Source organism: Pempheris klunzingeri, chromosome 22, assembly GCF_042242105.1.
Source record: "Pempheris klunzingeri isolate RE-2024b chromosome 22, fPemKlu1.hap1, whole genome shotgun sequence".
Classification (NCBI taxonomy): domain Eukaryota; kingdom Metazoa; phylum Chordata; class Actinopteri; order Acropomatiformes; family Pempheridae; genus Pempheris; species Pempheris klunzingeri.
Genome location: NC_092033.1, coordinates 7749408 through 7765818, shown reverse-complemented (window position 1 = coordinate 7765818; position 16411 = coordinate 7749408). Strand labels below are relative to the sequence as shown.

Sequence of the window (16411 nt, the reverse complement as noted above, 5' to 3'; positions counted from 1 at the left end):
CATAAAAACACTTGTGCTGTTTGACTCTGATACCATTCACATGATATTGCTCTCAATGGTCTTTTTTTTTTATTTTTTTATTCTCTCAAATGGTTCAATCATTTTTCTCTCTCTTTCTGAAACTGTGAGGAAATTGGGCATCACTCCACTTTTTCCTGCCTCTCTCACTACCCCTGTCTCTCTCTCTATTACTGTGTCTGAGAAAGTCAGCGTGGGCGTTCAGGCTGCTGGAGCCTCGTGTGAAAAATGGTGCCACCTCTTCTCTCTGACATCGACTGCAGGCTTTCCTCGTGTTTCTCTGGCAGGGACGCATACTGTTCATCCTGATTTCCTGAGACTGTCAAACCTCAAGACTTTTCTATTAGTCACTTTTTTTGTTAAACATTACTTCTGTGTTACTGCAGAGACATTCACAACAGTACAGGCAGACAGACATGCAAAGACACACACTAACAGACACTGACTGATATTACCAACAGATAATCCTGCATACAAGACAACACAGAAGTTGCCATTTAGTTACAGGTTTATTTGTAGTACACATTGCTTTCTGTATATCTTTCATGCATTCATATGTTCATCTTGAATTATATCTACTTAATTATAAACATACAAAACAGCTAAAAAGCTAAAAGCTCCTAGTGCAACGTCAAACTCTTTTTCCTTTCTGAAAGTTGCCTTTTTGTTGCCTGATGAACTGCCTGCTATACTCACTGAACACACTACTCTCACACTCAAATATTAACAATTCACACTAGCGGTACAGAGGCACCCTAAACATATGATGAGTTTTTCAGTTTTCATTTTGCATCACTCATCTTTGTAAACCAGTAACTGACTGAGAGGAAACAAGGGAGAGAAAAGGAGTTCGAGAGGAAGAGAGGTACACACAGAGACTGTGGGCGGCAACACAGCTGTGTGTGTGTGTTCATTTGTGTCTGTGTCTGTGTGTGGTAATAGCATTAGAGCTCCTCCGGCCTCATGTGAATTACATTTCCAACAGAGGTCTGCTTCTGTGCTGGGCCAGAGCCCAGGAAGACGCACACACACAATCACACACAAACACACACAATAAGCAGGCAGGCAATAGTGATTTGTGATGGTTTGTGATTCTCCCAACCCACAAAACACATTATGTGGAGACAAACATGCACGCAATTGTGCCCTCTAACACTGTAATGATGATAAGCATTTTCTCTTTGGAGCTCACTTCATTGTATTTACAGCAAACTGGGAAGCACAAGTCGATTCTCTTATTAATGCGTATGATTTTCTACATGTTGTAGCACCTAATCAATGATTTATTTTGGCCCTGCATCACTTGTTTTAATCTATACATGATAGACTACACCAGGAAAAGATTTTATGTTTTCACAAAGTCACAACTTGCATAATTATACTGCAAAGAATTAGCCACAGAGAAAAAAGTTGCTTTCTACTGTGTTTGAATCTCATTTACACACACATTAAATTACCAATATATAAATAAAGCATACTCTTCCTTATGGTATTAACTGTGATTTGTGTGATGATAGTGCCAGACCACATGTATACATATAGCTACTGTACTAGAGAAGCACAGGCATGTGCATACACTGCATTCAAATTTTGAGGAAAAAAAAAAAAAACTTGGATGGAGGCCCAGCTACTGTCCGTCTCACCCTTTTTCTCTTTACCTTATATTGTCCGCGCAGACAGACCCTGTTCCTAATTGCTCTTACTTCCTCTGTTACGTAAAACACACACACACACACACAAAAAAAGACACATACGTAGACAAATGGACAGACAAGCATGTGCGCACTCCCACAAATATGTAAACCCGGAGGATGCAAAAGAAATAAAGCAGAGAGAGAGTCCCTGCCTGCTGCTCTGTACCTTCAAGAAGAAAAGAGAGGAGAGGAGATATGGGCAATCTAGATAAAGGGGGAGAAAAGGAGTGATTTGGAGGAGGTGGAGAAAAAAGCATAGTTGAAGTGAACAGGGAGGAAAGAGGGAGAGAGAAAAGGGGAGCGCAGGAAGGAGGGAGAGCCAAGGCCTTTAAGAGGCTCTTGGTAACTAAGCTAATGGGTTCTTTTATTCCTTGTTTCTGTCGTTCATTCACACGCTCCCTTTACACACTCTGTCGCTTCAGACTAGCTTCTGTGCTGAATGGAGGAGGAGGAGGGGTGCAGGAGAAAGAGGGCAAAGAAAAGTAAACATCCTTGTATCCATCACCCCTCAAGTGTACTCCGCTATTCAGTTCTTATTTGTTACGAGACAGTCGGTGGTGTATCAGTTTCTCCAAAATGACAACAAGCAGTGGAGCCGCTCTGAAAGGAAAAAAAACAACAAGACTGACAGCAAGGGGGGAAAATGAGGAGGAGATAAAGAGAGACAATGACAGTAAAATATGTAGCTGAAATGATAAGTTGGTTGATTTTTGAGCAACACTGCTAAATATCAAGTGGTTCTAGCTTGTCAAACATGAGGATTTGGTGCTTTTCTTCACCATATGTGATTGTAAACTGGAAACATCTTTGGTTTGAGACAATCTATCTAAATATAGTGCATTTAAATAGCGTGTTCTATGGGTTTGTCTTATCCATGGGCTCTGAGAAATAGTTTTCCGCTATTTCCTATGAATCAATAATACTAAAATGAACACATTACTTGTTGCCCTAAAATATGTCCACCACAATTTTTTTTTGTCTTTGTGTTGCTTGTTTTGTTTGACAGTCGACAGATAGAAATTAATTACAATTATGTGACACAGAGTAATACACCAAATCCTTCATCACTTAGGTCTGCAGCTACGAATTTCCTCATTGATTCATCTGCTGTTTGTCCTCTCAATTAAACAGTTAATTACTTAGTGTTTATCACAATTCTCAACAGTCAAAACGTCCTCAAATGCCTTGTATTGTCTATCTGACAGTCCAACAATCAGAGATATTAAATTAAATGTTGTACAAGAAACAAAAGAGCAGCAACTCTTCACATTTGAGAGCCGAGAACCACTGAATGTTGTACTTTGTCTTCATATGTATTCATCAGTTATAAAAACTGCTTTCAGTCCAACTAACGTTGCAGGAAAGGTTGAGCAGATTTGTACCTTTTAATCAACACGAGCAGTTAAATTTTTTTACGTGTATTATTTGTGCCTTTACATGTTTAAGTTATGCACAAAACCATTGAAACGACTCATCACAGGAAGCACAGCTTTTCACAGGAAAGGGAAGTAAATAAAACCATCGAAAATGTAGTTTTCACACATGAAAGATACGAATGAAGTGAAACCACCTACGCTGTACTGTTGTGGTCGCATCTGCAAAATATGTGAAGCAGATTACCAAAATGTGAACAGCTGATAGAGATCTGTTAGTGGAAGTTATTCACTTGCACTTCTGTCAAAAGTTCAAATAGTCCAAACTTTTCGTACAGACTGAGTTGCCTCAGAATTACAAGTACAAATCATTTAAATAATATAAAATCTTTCTCACACTACCTTCATATTCCATTCTGGTTCTATTAATCTCTCACTTCCTATCAGTCGGGGGAGTAAAACAGCATGACTGAGTTGGCCAGTTTCCTGTGAGCGCTCAACTTCCACCGCCACACACACACACACACACACACACACACACAAACAGGGCGTTGCCCCCATAAGGCCAGTGCCTACTTGACAGACCCCCTTCAGGGTGCAACCAAGTCATGTGCGCTCTCAGACACAATTTCTTCACAATTTCTTCACAATGACTTGACTTGGCCTAAAACGACTAGAGGATGCCAGGGCAGTTACTGGGCAGAGAGGAAAAGAGAGAGGCAGATGGAGAGATGACAAAAAAATGTTAGAAGAGAGTGGAAAATGAAAGAAGAAAAAAGAGATTAAAAAATGCCAACGGATGTAGGAAGAGCACAAGAGAGGTAGATGTGGGTAGAGAGAGGTAAAAAGAAAGGCATGTAGTTGTTAGTGGGTCTAACCTACTTTCTGTCTCCTGGCTGAATAAGTCAGCATCGCTGTACTTCCCTTGCACACTGAATAATTCACACACACACACACACACACACACACACACACACACACACACACACACACACACACACACACACACACACACACACACACACACACACACACACACACACACACACACACACACACACACACACACACACACACACACACACACACACACACACACACACACACAGAAATGCATTCTCTTTCTTGAACTAGTGAAGCACTGATTGGCAGAAAATATGCTCCTCCTGCAGAAGCAATGGGAAAAAGGTTTGTGTGTGTGTGTGTGGTCAGGAAGTGGGGGTGTCGAGCTGTAGAGGCTGTACTGGCGGTCACCTTCCATGCAGACACACACACAAGCTAAAATAGGTCACCCCTTACAATGCTCTCAGAAAAATCCATCTCTCGCACTGCAAGCATGCAGGCAAAAGATGCACCGCTACAGCGCAGAGACTAAAAGGGTCTGTGTGAGTGTGTCGCTCTGCCGCTGTCCCTCTGTCAATTCAATAAGTCTGACAGACGTTCTCGCTGCCTTTCTTTCTCTGGATATGGCATTAGTGTCCAAAATCAGCAAAAGGCGAAAAGAGCAAAGTCATATTTAGCTCTTCAGAAAAATGTGACTGCACCAAATGCTCTGAATGTATCGTATATCGATCAAGTGAATGAATTTTACAATATAAACGGCAGCATGAAACAGAGGCGGCATCAAAGGAGAAATGATTTTGAGAAATGCACTTTCTTGTTGGGAGTTAAATGAAGATTACTCTCATGTCTCTACACTCAACATGGAGGTGGAGCAATCAGCTGATTAGCTTAGCGTTACATAAAGACTGACAACCAGCAGAGACTATAGGAGGTGACTGCCAACGTACGTGAAATAGCCTGGGACTATGGGAACACTTCGTTTTTCACCGAATTAAACCAAAGAAATACAACATGTTGATTAGTGAGCTTTAAATGTGACAACAGCTGGATTTTGTTGCTTTTGCCCAGAGTCAAGGTGGTCATCTCTCCCTATTTACAGTCCTTATGCTAAGCTGACTGGCCTCATATCCACTGAACTGATATGAGAGTGGTACTGATCTTATAATGCTCAGCAATAAAGCAAATAAGCACGTTTCCTAAATTGTGAAACTATTTCTTCACCTGTTTTTCAGAGAAGATCTCACTGTGTCAGGTGTTCACTGTAGTATAACAGCGACACAGTTAATCAAGCTCAATCACTAAGGAAATAGTATGAAACCCCACCCTGACCACTAGCATGAGTCAGGGGTCTGGACTCTGAATATGTGTGTGTGTGTGTGTGTGTGTGTGTGTGTGTGTGTGTGTGTGTGCGCGCGTGCAACTCATTAACTAAAGATCCTGACGAAGATAATGTCAGAAGACTAGTAACAGTTGCCGATTTATATACACACATACTCATGTACTGTCCAGTTATTTCCACCTTATGGCTACTGGCCAATATAGGTCAGTGGAGCATTTATAGCAACACACACACACACACACACACACACACACACACTCACTGGCACAAAGCACAATTTTTCCTTTGATTAGCCATCAGGCTTCCTTTCTCCCTGTTCGTCACTCTTTCATTCATCAAACCATCTGACTGAATGTTAAATACAGGAATCACCAAAAGAAATTAGAGGGACTTGATCAGCAAAAAAAAACAAACACTGAAATCTAAAAAACATTTTTCTATTGAACTGCTAAGGAGTTACTCATGAACAACTGTAATGAGTGCATGCATCAGCCTCTAACCTGTTTGTGCTCGTGCACACACGCACCTTGTGTGCATGTGGGTCACACTGACTGCAGGAAACACCTGGCCCGAACTGAAAGCACCCACTTCAACCAGCCATCTAAAACCACTGTCACTTCCTTTTGGGAACTAAAAATCTCAGCCTTGCAGGTACAGCACACAGAGAGAAAGACAGACACAAGAAACCTACTCATAATGCTGCCTTTGAAAAATGACTCAGCATGTTTGAGCCTTCAAGATGTCAGAAGACAAAACAAAGTGGAAAATAAAAGCAGGGGGAACGCTGTGGGGGGAGAAAGTGATGGAGGGACAGTCAGGTTACAGTCAGTAACCGGAAGACTGTCTTCTCGCTCAAGCATCAGAATATCTGTTGAGGTGTGTAGATTTATCTGCAACCAGAAGTGCAGCTCCTCCATTTGAGTTGTAATGCAGAAAATATCACAAAAAGTTTTTACGTTTGGCTGTGCAATGAAATGTGGAATGAAAAGAGACATAGCAGATTGCGTCATCTCATTAGATCCTCTCTTTCTTTAATGGTTTACACTAAAGTCAAGAATAAGCGTCACAAAATGTTGTCTCTCAGTGTGCCCATGACCTCATATTCACAACAGTGGTGGATGCAAAACGCACATTTTCTTTAGCTGATGTCCTTGAAATTTGGTTAGTATTTGTGCTACATTTGGTTGGAAACTTGATTACTGACTCGATGAAATTGGATTTTTTTTTTTTGTTAGCATTATCAAGTGTATAGAACTTGGATTTAAAACTGAAAAAGCTAAACTGTAAATAACATTTTTATTAAAAAAAAAAAAATCCCATGACACATCAATAACGATTAACACTGAACAGTTACAGCACAGTGGCCGGTCTAAACGACTGGGCAGTCAGAGAAAAGGAAATGAAAAAGAAGTGGAGGAGAGATTAAAATGTCTTACAAAACATGATAAAATTAAAGAAATAAAAAAAAAACACATTTACAGTATAGTGAGCAATGTGTCATATAACTGAAGCCCTTTGTACACACAATATCACCATGAGAAAGATTTGCTAAAAGAGGTGAGACAGGCAACACAACAGCGTCTAGTGGCGACCCATCCCACCCCTTATACACAGACTTCAATTTCCCCTGTTACCTCCACTGTCATCCGCCCACCCCCCTTCCTGTTTCATCACTGTTTCATCTTAGTATGTTTTTCACCAATGGCAAGGCGGAAAAAATGCAGTGTAAGGGGGGGTTTTGATTCAGTCTTTGCCAAAATGTCCTTGAGTGAGACACTGAACCCCCAGTCGTGCTATTCTGCAGCTGACCGCCATGTGACTGCGCCTGTAATGACCAGAATGACATAATTTTCGCAGCATGACCTCCCCTCTCCCTTCACTATCATTTGTGTCTTTGGAATGAGCCTGGAACCACAATCACTCTCTAAAACTCTCTGCATATGCTCTAAAATCTATGGATATTAAAAATGGCACCGAGAGGCGGGCACATTTCTGCAGCCCAAACACACAGCCTCAGAAATTTGACATGTTTGAATTTCAGTTAAAATTGTTGACTTCACTGCCATACTAAAAGCAAACACAGTAAACATTTACCGGTATTTGCCTGGTGGTGATTTTCCGCTCTGGATCGAGTCCTGCAGCAGGAAGCAGATGTGGACAAACTACATATCATCCCATTCATCTGGGACAGGACTTCTTTGTGTGTTAAGTCTGTGCTTAGTGTTTGTGTGTGCGTGTGTTAATCACTCTCCTGCTCAGATATTCACAGCTCTAAGGGGGGGGGGTCGAACTGGTGACCTTGTGCTCACATGCCTGATTGGATCTTATATGATTTTATACATTTCTCCACCTCTTACTTAGTACACTGTGTAGGGATACTTCAGCAGGGTGGATGCTGCTGACAGGTTTGTGGTTTGTGTGTGTGTGTAAATGCGCGTGGGATGTATGTGAGTTGCCATTGCTGAGATAACTCCTCCATGAAGCCATTTCCTTTCACCTAAATCACACATTACACACAGGGCACTGCATAATTTCCTGAGTGTTTGAGCGTGTGTTCTCCTTATCTTGATCAATAAAGTTCTCGGCCTTGCTGGTGGGCAGGCTGACTTTCATCATGTAAAGCCACTCACACACACACACACACTAACAATAAAGCAGAAATATTGTGTTGCGTCTCTTCTGAGAAACACCCGGCTTAGGGGGAAAAGGCTGGTTTCTGGGTTAACAGTGGAAAGGGGCGGGTGAGAAAGAAGGAGGCTTGTGACACCAAAAGAAATTGGGAAGTCTTGTTACAGTTACATGAGGCGGGGCTCCAGTGGTTGCCACACACACACACACACACTCACAAAAACAGCAGTCAACCCCTGCAGTGAACCCCTCTGCACCCACGCACACAAACAAGGTAATAAAAGTCCACGGGCATACAAACACACACCAGGCTTCTCATTTTTTAGCCAGCGATGGAAGATGGTAGAGAAGGCAACCATCAGGGCAGATTTTACTGGCTATAAACCCACATGAAACAGCTAGTGTATTACTTTTCTTAGTAGTTGCTGACATTTCTGTTCAATATTTTATTGCCAAGTCAACCAAGCTGGTAGAAATCTGTCTTCAAATTCGAGCAACTTGGATTAAAAACAGGAAAACAAACACACCATTTACAGCAGTACAGGACTGAGAAAATGGTCGTTTCATATCAGTTTGTCCAGTGAGAACACAACACAGGGCACACGATATGTAGGACTCATTCCTCTCCGTTGTTGGTCATGTCAATAAATACATTTCCATCATTTTCCATGCATTTGCTTAGACCTTAATAGACTGTCTTTGTTGAGTTAATCTGGAACAGCTTTGAATAACTTCTGCATGAAGTTCCCTAAACACACAACTCCTTCCTTGTCTTGAAAACACACACTGTGCTGGCAGCAACCTACCATGCTGCTAAACACAAACGGGGTCCTCACATCCCTGACCAGTGAGGTGTGTGTGTGCAGGGTTGTATAATACAGGGGCATAAAGGCTTCCAGATCATGTGCTGCAGGCTTAGATGTGTGTGCAGGCACTTAACATGCACACAAACACACACACACACACCTCAGAAAGGAGAAGGGGAAGCCCCCTGGTGACAGTGGAAATTGCTACTGTACAGAAACACAAACCCATGAGAACACACATAAGCATCGTCACATCTAATTTTCTTGCCTCCCCTCTGAGTGTTTTGTGTCTGCCCAACAGGACACATGCTTAGAGAAGTGTGTGTTTGCACTTTTTCACTTTCTTTGATGTGCCGCACACACACACACACGCACGCACGCACGCACACACAGAGGCTGATCTCCCATGTCTAAACCCTGTCTAGACTACAGTCTTGATCCCAGTGTTCTCAAAAACAGGTACGGAAACAATATGAAAGTTGGTGCGACGACACAGGTAACACATGACAGAGCGAACTGCTGACACAGATCTTTCATTTTGTTTGCTGTCATGTGGTTCATTTCCTGCCTTTACATTATGCTCTTTTTACAGCTCATTTCCAACTTGAGCCTACATTTGCTGAACTTGTGAAATTATTTTTTACACCTCCATAAAGACACTTAAAGTGCCTCTTCCCATCTCATACACGGCCACCAATGTCCTGGCATCTGGTCATATCCAGACGTCTGTTCATGTGCCACATGGGGGCACTTGGCATATGAGCAGATGCCAAAATTGCAATGTGTTTAAAGAAATTTGTTTTCAGCCCTATGTTCAACAACAAGTTAGATTTTACACGAGTTACATTTCGTGCCTTCACTAATACTACTGTCTGCCGAGGTTAGCAGATCGACTTCTGAGGACAGTCCTGCAAACATGCATGTGTAAAACATGGTGAGGCATTTTGGATAAATGTCTTCTGTGATAGTATGTTTCTTTCAGGCTGCCTGGCCTGCTGGTTACAGAGGGTTTCCCATGACATGGAGGTCACAAGCTCAATCTCTGAAGCTTGTATGTCCATCAACAGCTGTGTGTTCAATCAACCTGGCCTTGAGCTAAACTCTATACTCCTGCCATCTCACTCCATGTGCTATCGACACAGAACTGTCACCTAAATACTATTTAAAAGGAATACGTTTTGTGTAAAAAGTAAAGTGAAGAAAGTGAGCCAGCATAAAAAACTGACTGCTTAACCAGAGAAACTATGTACTCTTCTTCCTCTTTAACCAAATGAAAGTCTGGGTCAAAAACAGGCACTTTCTCTGCCCACAGGAAGTGACACACATCAAAACTGAAGTGAAAAATGCCGTCTCCAAGAAGGCAGGCAGGCAGTGCTCTGCCCGTGAAACAGTGAAGCTTGTTTCCTGAAGCCAGATTTGTGAGTCAGCAACGTAACTTTGTACGGGTGTGTTCCTAACTAAATTTATGACAGCAGAATTTCACACCTCATTAAATTTGTTTGACTGGAAATGTTGAGACGGATGCTGTCCCTTCAGCTAATTTCATTCTGTTTCATACAGTTCTTCGCTAGCTAAATAAAAATCGTACTCTCAAAGACACGAACGATGGTTTGTGGTCATCGTGATTCGGGACTCTATAGATGCTACTGTGTACTCTTAAATGTGCTTGTTTTGGATGTTTAGTAATGTAGCTGGTGTCATCTGATATTACGGTTTGTCTTATATTTGATCCAACTGCACTTTACAACTAGTAATCCTCCTTAGCCTTCAAAACAAAAAAATCTTACATCTTTGTCAGATTTCTAAAGAAGGTGATGCATTTACAGTAAGTACATCATTTGTTTTCTTAAAAATCACACTTTTTGTTTACATCAGACTAAAATGCTGCAGGTTCTTCTTTTTACTGATATATTTTACTTTTACTGTCTAGTTTTACCTACTGAGTCTGGCACTACAATGAGTAAATTTTCCCCAAATGCTCCATCTCCTTTTAAGTGTTCTCTGGATGTGTCTATGATGCTGTCTCTGTAACTGGGTATTTGTTAAAAAACTCTGGCTCTCTTACATAAGTGCACTAATAGCTGGTCTGGAAAGTCGTGGGTTGACGGAGCCAGTTGATAACCACCCTTGTGAAACAAGTAAGATGGCTTTTGTTTGGTTTTGTGGAACCGGCAACTACTAAGATGCCCAATTTTGCAGAACCTGCGTCATGAGATGGTGCCTGGGAGTCAACAGCACATCTTATTTCATCCCAATTGTAGCCCTTTGAATTAAGTCATCACCATTAGGATCATACAACATGTTTTTTTTTTTTTACTGACGACGTGCAGCATGATATCATTGCAAGAACTTAAATCTTTTGAACTCTTGACAACATGCAAAGTTCAACTTTAAAACATACTTACTAGAAAAATATAGCCTGTATGTTTCTGAGAGCACAGAGCAGCATTTAATCTAGCTCTTTGGCTACTATAGCACCAGGATACTGACAGAGATGTGTCCAATTTATATCATTAACTCCAGACTCAGCTCTATCCTTGCACTTCACTGGGGGCCCTGATGTGCTTGCACCATACGCATCAGTATGTGCCGTGTAATTAGATCATATGAATGACCTGTACTCATTCTGACAGTCAAAATGGTTTCCAAGAACATGTCCGATGGACTCAGATATGACAATTTCACGACTGAATACCAGAACAAGACACTTCTCACATTTGGGTGCCAGGTCGAGAAAATTTCAAGTGTTCCTGTTCCATCCAACAGCTGAAAAGGAGCACTGAACAAAGTATATAATCGCTGCCCTACCAGAGCACTGCAATTATGCCTATAAAACACATTCTATATATAAACAACAATAGGCAGTTAAAGTGAGTGTTATGTCAGGGTGTTCTGGTGACTCAGTGCACAAAGGAGCACACCCGATGCGCTTGTGGTGTCGTGAGTTTGACTCCAGTAATTGAAAGCTCCGCGCAAGGCTGGAAATTAGTACGACAGACCAGTAGCAAACAGCTAACGCACTTACTTGCAGGATACATGTTGGCTGCAGCAGATGAGTCTTAATTGTGCTTGGTGCACTGGCACGCAGCCCACCTGTGCTCAATCAGAGCAAGTTTTCTTGTCTACAAGCTGTTGTGTCTGCTGAATAATTTAGGCGAGACTCTTAATTTACTAGCTGATGTTGCCGGCTGAGAGCAAATTCTGCTGGAAGCATCTTTTACGTGAATGCCATAAAAGTGACATTCACAAAGTTTGCATGATTACTGCGAGTAAAGCACTACCAAGGCCAAAGGGTGATGTTTATGTGAGTATGTTTCACTGTAGACACAAATTGTTGTGTTACATGCTAATAAAGCCAATAAGAAAGGAAACTGAACCTGAAGAATCAAGAATCAAGGCACAGCAATCAGTCAGTAGTGTTCTGTACAATTTAAAAGGGGGGTTTCTGATTAGGAGGCTGCCATTTTCTGTAGTCACGAGGGCTGGAGGGACGGTGTCTCCGGAAAACTGGTAAAGGAACACTCTTTTCTACCTCGACAGCAAGCTTTAAGATCACCTCGCCAATGGCTATTCCCAATGCACAGCAGCAGAAGGTTGTGGCTGTTGTACGGAGTTTGAAAAGGCGTGGATGTGTGTGAAGTTATGAATGAGAAGTGTGGTGGTGCTAAAAGAAGAACCTACACTTATCCAGTCGACTCTACTTGGAGAATGTAACATTAAGAGGAACCAGCAGCCAATAAAAATGCATGCAGTTTATACAATACAATTAAATATCTATAGCATAGAAGTTACATAGAAGCATAGAAGGTTTTATTCCTGATCCCATGAATTATGAAATGAGTGACCTGTACATAAGCCACCAGCAGAGTATTCCCAGCTTCTTTTGCTATCCCTCTCATCCATAAAACACTTCCTCAATGCCTCTCACAGAGCCCAACGCCCCTCATAGTCTGATTTTTGCGCAACATCCGCTACCTCCCTGTTTTCCGAAACGAACACTCAAAGGGCAAGACAGGATAAGTCATCAGCATAACAGTGGACACATACAAAGAGTTTTCCATATTTCATCATTTCTTATATACCTAATTTCAGCAAGAGAGGCCTGACAAATTGTTTAGCTTTTGTCCAAAGTGTGCACAGGAGTCGATAAAGCTCCAGCTTTAAAGCCAGGACAAAATGTTATGAAATGGGCCAAGAAAGAATGTTGCAAGCTCCAGCAAGCAGCTTGCATGAAGTAGGGAAGTAAGGAGAATGGAGTGTGTGTGTGTGTGTGTGTTTGCAACTGAGGGCAAAAGGAGAAAAAGTTAACCGTTCTGACGCTGATGTGCCTCTTTCCTAAACAAGCTAACAAGCTGCGGTACAATAAAACAAATCAAAACACTTAACCTCCCTGAAACATGAAGAGAATCATAAAAAAAGAAAACATCCAAGCCCTCCTTCTGCTGCTACAACTACTCAAACAGTAACTGAGGCCTATTTTATCTGAACCCTTTGGTGGCTTTGCTAATAGTGACAGTGATTTAAACTTACAAGTGAAATGTGTGTGTCTCCTCCAGCTGGCACTACATTTCCTAACACATCTCAATCAAAGCCATTAAACTAAAATGACCACATAATGACACAAGCGGTATTATAGAAGTGCCATTCCTGCTGTGGCTATTTCAGCTATTTCACAAGCCTGGGACAAGTCCTATTTTGAGTCTGGAGTTGCAACACAATAACATCCAGTGATGCAGTGTGGGTAAACTTATGACTGGAGGTCGGTGGTCATCATAAGGCAAACAAAATATGTTACATTAACAATACATGTCTCTTTTTTAACCTCAAAAGCGTTTCAAATGTGTGACAGTATTACAAAATGGTAAAAAGAAACGTGCTATACGTTTTGATTTAAATGCTTTTTAACACGGGCTAAAGACTGAATCATAATCACAAACAGGAAACATGTTGCAGTCGATAACTAAGGAGAGACACCCAGTCTTACCTTTCATCTTCAGGTGAACATACCCACTCAGCTGCCAGTTTAATAGGAACACATAGCCAAACACTAACAGGGTTTAATACAACATCCCTGCATCAATCCACCCCTCACAAAGGCTATAATGTTCAGGTTTAGTTTAAACAGGTATTGACACAATTTCATGATCATTATGGAGGTTGTAGTTTGTGATGCGGTTCAACCTGATAGCATTCTCCTTGTCTCTAAAAATGTGTGCACCCTAATTATTTCAATGAGGGTAAAATACATTGAGTAAACAGAATTTAGCAAATAAAGGCTTTGGCTTAACTGTTCTGGGAGGATGTATCATCCACTACAGTACATACCTGCTCATAAGTTTAACAAAATATGTAACTACAATAAATATCCTATAAATGGTACATATCATGAGGATATCTGGCAGTAGTATGTGAATGTAGAATAACGCAGGTACACTAGAGGGGATAAAACATATAATTAAGCTCGGTTTAGTCAGTGGGTATGCACTGCTTATTGAGTATCAGAGAGGACAATGAATCATTGCACTGTATCCTAAAAACCAGGCATGGTTAATAGACAGTGAGCCACCATAACACTGCTCTTTAGCCCAGCATTTACCTACAAGCTAAGCTATCCCAACACCGCCATTTAAAAAAACATTACACCAGGTGTCGTGAATGTGCCTCGTTTTTGTTGTTGTCTCTGTATTTTAAAGGAGCCGGTGGTGTTTCTGTGGTTTGGGAGACAATGCTAGGCCGCCATGTAAAGCCTGGAAATGGGAGGAAAAGGAAGAGGGCAGTGTGGCCGCCCCTGCCTCACCTCCTGGGGGATACAGGGAGCCAGGAGACGGCGAAGGGGGGTGGGATATGGAGGGTGAGTGTGGAGGAAAGGGAGGAAGGGTCTGATTTAGATAGATATAATGTAAAGGAGGCTAGGTGGGCTCCTGTAAAATTTGACCCACCATAAAGTCGCTGCCGAAGTTGTCCTCTCCCCTCTCCTCGTCCCCCTCGCTCATGGCCTTCACCCCCTGGATAAACTTTCTCAGGATGCCGGCTTGGTCCATCTTTCAGTCCTCCTGAAACGTATCCCGTTGCCTTTTTCTTTTTTAAAAAAAACCCCCAAAGTAGCAAGGGTAGAGAAAATGTAAAAATAAAACAACAAAAAAGGGCACAAGGGAAGGGGGATATGGGGAATAAATAAAAATAAATAAGCTTCACGGATCCTCCCAGAGAGTCATCGTCGGTTCATAACACAACACCTTTTTTTTAACATTATCGCCCCATGTTGTTTCTCCCTTTCCTTCTTTCTTCTGGGCTGTTTTCACAACGATAACGGTTAGTCCCAAAGAAAAGCAGCGGCGGCCCGGTTCTCTGCTCCGCGAACAAGTTTACAACCGTGGCCTATCATAAGACTGTAAACACTCGGCTCTGTACGGGAAGGAAAATAAAGACAAAAGACAAAAAAAGAAGCCCTGGTCTGGTCAGTCTATCTACCCCTCCCAGTCTACCTCGGTTGCCACATTCACACACTGCTGCTCGTTATTCGCTACTGGGGAACATCCGGACTGGGCAAAGCCAAGGCGCAACAAGACCCGCCTCTTCCATGGTATAGCTGTCTCTGATTGGACAGCTCACACCACATACTACGCACTCATTGGCTAAGGTGGATGTAGCTCAACCAAACGGCCAGGTCTGATTGGGTAGAATGTGTGTCTATCGTGGTGACGCGATTCGACGTTGGTATCATGAATAACCAAATGACTAAATATAACAAATATGTATTGATTATTTCTAAATGTACTAATCATTTATTTATCTAATTCTGCACATGAGTATCGCACAGTAATCATAAAACAGACATCTTTTTCCCAATGGTGTTTTTCTTTTATTTGGTGACTTTTGTATTGTTTTGTATTTTGTTAGGATCCATATTGTAAGTCTTATGTTGTTATGTGCTGTGTGTATGTTTTAGTTTTATATATACATATACATAACTGGGAAAAAACGGACCAAAGTCAGTTTTCTATCTTTAATGAGAATAAAGTTGTACTCTAATTTATTGCATTCTATACTGAAGACACTTTTTTAAATGAAAGTCTTTCTACAGATATAAAAGTTGTGTAACTTTCACATGTTTTTTTTTTTTAAATAATTTTTCTGTAATGCCAATAAAACAATAACAAGTGGCATAGATCATATTGTGGGAATTTTCATAGTAAGCCATGAAGACAGCATTTTATATTGCTGTTTTAAATGGTAGGTGACTGCTGTCAATCCAGTACTGATCAATATTGATCAATTTGACAACATTCTTCCTTGTGGAGGCAACTGATTAGCTCAGAGTAATTCATTTATAATACTACTCTGATCATTCATATCTGATTGCTTCAAACCTGATATTGTATTGATATGATCAATCATTTCATCAACCTGTGACTCATAATCATTCTTGATCAACGTCTTATTGTTTTTACCTTGAATCGTCAAAAATATTTGCTTCTATAGAGTACATGATCAGGATTAATCAAAAGTCTATCAAATCGTGCACAGTAAATATTCCACTCTGATAGCTTATATTTGATATTATATCCAGCAGTCGTTTAAAGTTTCTTATGAGTACCAATCTCTTTAGGTGGGAGTTTGCACATTCATTTTAATGAAATCGGCTGTATAAATAATAAAGTAACGAGCAGCAAGATGTACTGCACGGAGTCACTCTGAGAATGGCCCCCT

General features: G+C 41.2%; 1 protein-coding gene across 3 annotated transcripts in view; it reads right to left on the bottom strand.

The window, feature by feature from the left end:
- The window catches only part of ptpn12 (protein tyrosine phosphatase non-receptor type 12), a 44230-nt gene extending 29020 nt beyond the window's left edge, over positions 1-15210 (bottom strand). For all 3 annotated transcript variants that reach the window (XM_070853981.1, XM_070853980.1, XM_070853982.1), the window contains exon 1: positions 14641-15210. In XM_070853981.1, coding sequence (XP_070710082.1) covers positions 14641-14742 — 102 coding nt within the window. In that variant the 5' untranslated portion in view covers positions 14743-15210. The remainder of the gene's footprint in view (positions 1-14640) is intronic.
- Between the last annotated feature and the right edge of the window lie 1201 nt (positions 15211-16411).